The sequence below is a fragment of the Myotis davidii genome, unplaced genomic scaffold (assembly GCF_000327345.1).
Source record: "Myotis davidii unplaced genomic scaffold, ASM32734v1 scaffold46, whole genome shotgun sequence".
Taxonomy (NCBI): Eukaryota; Metazoa; Chordata; class Mammalia; order Chiroptera; family Vespertilionidae; genus Myotis; species Myotis davidii.
Genome location: NW_006383006.1, coordinates 5,638,738 through 5,644,555, shown reverse-complemented (window position 1 = coordinate 5,644,555; position 5,818 = coordinate 5,638,738). Strand labels below are relative to the sequence as shown.

Genomic DNA, 5,818 nt, shown 5'->3' with positions numbered 1-5,818 from the left:
AAAGTCCAGGTTGAAGACCTCCCGGAGCTTCTGGCTCTGCAGCAAAGGGGACATGGTGAGGGTCGCCCCTGCCCTCGGTGCGCTGCTGTCCCTCCCCCTCGGCCACTGGGGTAGGATCCCAGTCCCAGCATCTTCCTATCCCTGCCTTCAGGGCCTGGGGCCGGGAGGGAGAAACCCACCAGAGAGCTGAACCCAGGCCCTGGGGTCTGGGAGTCCTGCGTATTTTGTTTGTCATTTTTTCATTTGAATCTAGATTCTTAGCTCCCTGGCTCAGGGAATCCTGCTCCCCCAATCCCTTCCTCCAATCTTTCTATGAGCATTAAGCAAATATAGGCAAACCAGTCAGGGAGTTGGGAGTGGGGTGGGAGCCATACCCCCAGACAGCCTGGGTGATTTGGGGGCAAGGGCTGGCCTTGAGACAGGAGCAGCCATGCCCCTTGCTCGGCTCAGGGGGAGGCCAGTTGCCCAGCCAGGGACCACTCCCCACTCCCAGGGAGCAGTGACCATGCTGAGCCTGCGCTGCTACTGGGCCCACCTACCTTGGGAATCTTGGCAAACTTCCCAAAGCGGGTGTCCCGGATGCTGGTGATATCCAGAAACTCCATCTCCTGGGGGGCCCAAGGGGAAAAGAAGGGAGGTGGACACAGAGCAGGGAGGAGGGAGCTTCCACACCCCTTCACATCCCGGCCAACCGCCCCCTCTAGATGCTAAGACTGTGTGGGGCTGCCCTTCTGTCCATCCCTCCCTGGCCGCTCGAGTTACTCAGGACCCGGTGGCCCGGCGGTCTCGCCTCCTCCATCCTGGACTCTCCTCCGGTTCTCCCTCCCTCCTTTCTGCCTGGGTGCTGAGGCCCGTCCCTGCTCTCTCCGAGCCCTCATGTTCCCCTGGAACCCCAGGCAGAGAACCAGCCTTCAGTAGCAGCTTTTCCCTTCTCTCTCTCTCTCTCACTCTCTCTCTCTCTCTCTCTCTCTTTCCAGCTAAGGCCGGAGCATCTAGGCTAAAGGCAGCCGTGATTGGAGGGACTGCACCCCACAAAGCAAATAGCCCCCCCCCCAAGGAGATCCCCCTGAGCCACCGGCGGGTCATTCTACACTCCCAGCATGCACCTCCAGCCCCATGGCCACGAGGCCGCTTTGACTCCATGGAATAGCAGGAGCTCAGGGCCACGCCAGGAGGGGCTGCCTCACCTTACTCTGGTATGTCCAGTATAAGTAGTAGCCCTTGGGGTCCACACGGAGGATGACCGGGGAGGCTAATGTTGTTTCCTGTGGAGAGAGAGAGGCAGCGCCCTGCTCTGAGACTTCAGGCCAAGCTTCCCTGGCCCATACCAGGCGTTTCCATCTCCCTAGGAGGTGGCTGTCCTGGGAATCTGCAGGCATTTCCCTCATCCTGCGGAGCTAAAGGCTGGGCATAAGCCTCAAAAGCTCTGCACCAGGGGAGGAAAGGGGTAGAGGATTGGAGGTGGTATTTCTGGGAGAAAAGAGGGCTTCCCTCTCTAAGCCCCAAAGAGAGGCTCTCCCTTTAGACCCCAAACAGGGTCTTGGCTCCCACTGCATCCTGTTCCTAAGGGCCACAGCTCAGTCAAAGGAGTAGAATATCTCTCCTCAGAGTCCATACCACCGCCAGGGTTGCTCAACAGTGAGGGCCGAGAACCCAACTCCCACACCTGCACCCAAGGCCCTACACCAGTGGTTCTCAACCTTCCTATTGCCGCGACCCTTTAACACAGTTCCTCATGTTGTGGTGACCCCCAATTTCATTGTTACAAATTGAACATAATTAAAGCATAATGATTAATCACAAAAACAATATGTAATTATATATGTGTTTTCCGATGGTCTTAGGCGACCCCTGTGAAAGGGTCGTTCGACCCCCAAAGGGGTCGCGACCCACAAGTTGAGAACCGCTGCCCTACACCATCCGGCTAAAACCTCGCTTCCCACATGCTCAGTCTTCCCCTCCGTGAACTGCTCCCCCATCCACCCATGCCCCGTAGATACCAAGTGCATCCTCACCTCCAACCCTCCCTGCCTGAAACACCATTACGGACCAGCAGAAGCCTCACGGCTTCAGAAAAGCCTTTTCTGAAACAGCCTGAGAGGGGCTTATCCTCAGACCTAGAAACCCATCCAGGAAATCCCCAGGGGCTTGGACCCTCAGGACAAGCCCGCACTAGACCCGTGCCCCAGGTTTGCTAAAAGAGTGAATGAATGATGAATGAACTCACTTCTAAATTCCTGTTCCGTTCACGGAGCACACAGGCTACCTGATTGTAATGATTTGTATGCATATATTAAAGTTGAAGCTTCCTACAAAACGTGGTACCCTGCATCCCAAACCAAGTCAAATGCAGCATTTACCAAGGAAAAAGTCGAAAAAGGTTCTCACATCTGGGGTGCTTAATGGACTGGAGAAAGAGGACACTTTGTGAAGAGGCTAATTTTGGAGAAAGCTGTGCTGTGAGCTCCATTCCCTCCCTTCCCCAAGGGAGGATTGGGGTGCCTGACCCCTCACTTTAAGCCTAGTGGGGGGTTTAACTGCACTTGGACAGATTTTGTCACCCCTGCTATAGTGGGACATAACAGACGGGGACCTGACTTCTGCCCAGGAACCAGTTGGTGACAGACCAGCTGACTGCTGGAGGCAGAGAGACCCTGGTGTGCGAGACGAGCCGGCCCCCGGAGTCTGTTGGGACCATGCACACGCACGCAATTGCTGGGTCCAGCGTGGCCTGTGGGAGGGAGGGGCCGAGTCTGAAGCTAAAGGAAGCTGACGGCCGTCACTGGGTTCGGAGAGACCGAAGAAGCCATTGCAAGTGGCCTGGAACACAGATAGCAGGAGGGCCCTAAGCAAGAGGACCCCAGTGCAGGGTGGAGAGGTCCTGAGAATCCCCAAAAATGTGCACCAAAGAAAGAATAAGCCCAAACCCCCTGCCAGGCGCAGAGAGCACGAGCCAGTTGATGATGATGCCTGTTCAACGAAGCCCTTTGATACCCCTTTCTCACCTCCCTCCTTATACCCTACCCATGGCGGGACTTGGAGGAGGAGCAGGAAACCCGGCCAGAGGCCTGCAGACCACCTCAAACCATTCCTAGCAGGAGGAAGGCAGAAGACGTCATTCTAAAGGTTGGAGCTCTTCATGATAACTGTTTCTGGAAGAAGACTTGGCTTTGTGAGGAAAAGTGACCATAGAGTTGTGTTCCCCGAGAGCAAATGGATTGCCTGTGGCTGCCTGAGTTTCCTTCCACGGCCGGGGGAGAGCTTCTCCCAGCAAATGCATTGTAAAGGGGCATGGGAGACAACATGCAGTTGGGAGTTCATTACATCCTGTACGCTGTGCTAATGTAACACGGCACGGTATACCCAAGCCACCTGCCAGCTGGGCTGAACAGTCTGAGAGCAGAGCCCTGGCCATAGGTCCATGTGCCTGTGGCCGGGCGTGGGCGGTGCCTGCTGTGGAAATCAGGATTGAGGGCCCTGCAGTGCTCCGCCTGGGGAAGAGAGGAGGCAGCCACGTACCCAGGTGCTAGCTTGCAGAGAGGGCCACAAAGCTTGCCCCCACCCTGAATGACCCTCTGCCCAGCCGGGTTACGCACACTTCCCAGAGGAACCGAGAAAGGCCACTTCGCTTTTCATTCTGAGCCACTTCCCTCATTCCACAGGCTCCTGGGACATGCCACCGCCATGCCACAGCTACCACACACCCCTAGGGAAGCAGAAAGCATCTGGCCATGGCCTCCTCTCCACAGTCATGGCAACCGGATTACTCAGCCCAGCCCAGCCCTGAAAGGCCGAGAGCCCAGGCTACCTTAACTCACAGACCCAGAGCCCCTCACCCCCCGGTGAGGAGGACTAGCCAGTCCTAAGGCCCTCTCTTCCACCCCCACACCCTTCCCCAGCCTTCAGGTTCCCTTCCTGGGATCAGCCCCACTGCCTCTCACACAGGGCCAGCCCAGCAGCCTCCTCTCCCTGCTCTCCTCACCTGCCCTAGAGAATCCCTGGCCCCGGGGGTCTGGGAGGACCAGAGGCTGGAGGCAGGCCCCAGTTTGGGAAGGAGCAGACACCGTGGAGACACACTACAGGGCACAGCAGTGCCTTCCCCTTCCCCTGCAGACAGGCCGGCGGCAGGGAGCCGGGTGAGCAGCTCGCAGAAGCAGAAGTCAATCCATTCCTTCCGGGGTCCCTGGGACCAGAAGCCTCCAGTTCTCACTTGGGGTGCAGGGGCCTTTAGGGGCTGCCCCACAGCCGCTTTGGGGAGAGCAGGGCTTTCTCGGGCTAGAGACAGGGACAGGGACAGGGACAGGGACGGGGCGGGTGGGGAGGGGCGAACAATCCTAATGGGCAAGAGGGGGGCATCTGCGCTGGGAGCAGGCCCTGGTTCACCGCTGCTTCTGGCCCTGCCTCAGCCCTGGGGACTTTCCTCCCACTCAGCCGGGACCAGGAGCCGCGCACCCTGGGGGTGATGGGGAAAGACCCACCTGGACCCTGAGAACCGTCCTCCCAGGCAGCCCATCAGCTTCTCACATCCAGACACAGAGCCCTAGCCCCGCAGCCCAGGAACATGTTTGGGGCGCACACCCTCACCCCCAGGTTTGTTTATCCAGGCAGTTGTGTCTGCTGCCTGGCCAAGCCACACAGGCGCCTGAGTCCTGACAGACATAAACCTACCCACCACCCTGGCAAAGCACCTCGCAGCCCCGCCTGCTCCCCGTGTCCCCACGGCCCGCGGCCTGCCCCACTCACGTCGTCCCATTTGATGAAGCGCTCCCCCTGGCTCAGATAGGCCTTCACTTGCGGGGGCAGCAGGACAGGGTTGAGCAGAGACATGGTGCCAAGTGTTCCTCTTTGGAGAAGCTGGACCAGGCAGAGGCCGGCAGCAGGAGGGCGGGCAGGAGGAGAGCCGAGCTGGGCTCACATGGCACCCGCCCGGAGCTGGTCCGGAAGTCTGGGTGCTCCTACAGCCCACGGTGGCAGTGGCTGGGTGCAGAGCTGAGTGCTTCGGACAGAGGCCCCGCTGCCTTTTAAATCAGCCTCCTCCTGCCTGCCTGCAGTGGGGGGCTGTGGTTACTGCTCCTGCCCTGGGAGGCCGGCTCCCCCCCTCCAAGCCCCCGCCCTCACCCTGTGCCTCAGCACTTCCTGCTCAGGGCTTCCTTCTCGCTGCTGTTCAGGATGCAGTCAGGAGGTCGGGTCCGCTTGGAGCTGGGGCCTCCCGGTCCCAGAAGCAGTTCCTACTCCCCTAGATGTGGCCGGGGGGCTAGAGAAGGAATAATGTGGGGCCAGCTGGGGATACTGTTGCACAGGCAAGGACTGAGGGGAGGAAACAAGGAGGTGACCAGGGAAGGGACTTCCACAGAGGTGGGGTCCAAAGCACCAGGGTTTCTCGCAGAGCCTGAGGAGCTGGGACCACCCTGCAAGTGGGAGTTGAGGGAGGGGCAGGGCCCAGCTGGGACTGAGCATTTTTGAATAAGCAAAGTTTGTTGAATACCCAGCTCCTCTTTCTCAACGCTTCCTCCCCATGAAAATTAGGTGCAAGTGAGGCAATCACACACCTCACCCCCACACGTGACTCTCCCCTCTTGGACGTCTAGGCTTGGCTGACACCTGAACGCCCTGCTGACCAGCCACCCTCACACACAGCCAGTTGAGCCACCCTTGGCCACCAGACTTCACGAGGCTTTCCTGCCAGGCCCCCTCCTCTGACCTGTGCCCAGAGCCTGGGTGAGAACACTTGAGGCAGGAGGCTGCTCTGCAGAGGCCTCGGCTCTGGTCACTTGCTCTGGGTGCCTGCAGGGCCTCTACACTGCCCCAGCCCAGGAGC

At 59.0% G+C, this 5,818-nt stretch overlaps 1 protein-coding gene across 1 annotated transcript in view; it reads right to left on the bottom strand.

The window, feature by feature from the left end:
- PLCB2 (phospholipase C beta 2) overlaps positions 1–5,123 on the bottom strand; it is a 22,065-nt gene extending 16,942 nt beyond the window's left edge. Inside the window, exons 1-4 of the mRNA XM_015557533.1 lie at positions 4,744–5,123; positions 1,188–1,265; positions 540–608; positions 1–36 (exon numbers count right to left, since the gene is read on the bottom strand). The exon at positions 1–36 is cut by the window's left edge and continues 108 nt beyond it. Coding sequence (XP_015413019.1) covers positions 1–36; positions 540–608; positions 1,188–1,265; positions 4,744–4,827 — 267 coding nt within the window. The 5' untranslated portion in view covers positions 4,828–5,123. The remainder of the gene's footprint in view (positions 37–539; positions 609–1,187; positions 1,266–4,743) is intronic.
- Positions 5,124–5,818: the final 695 nt, after the last annotated feature.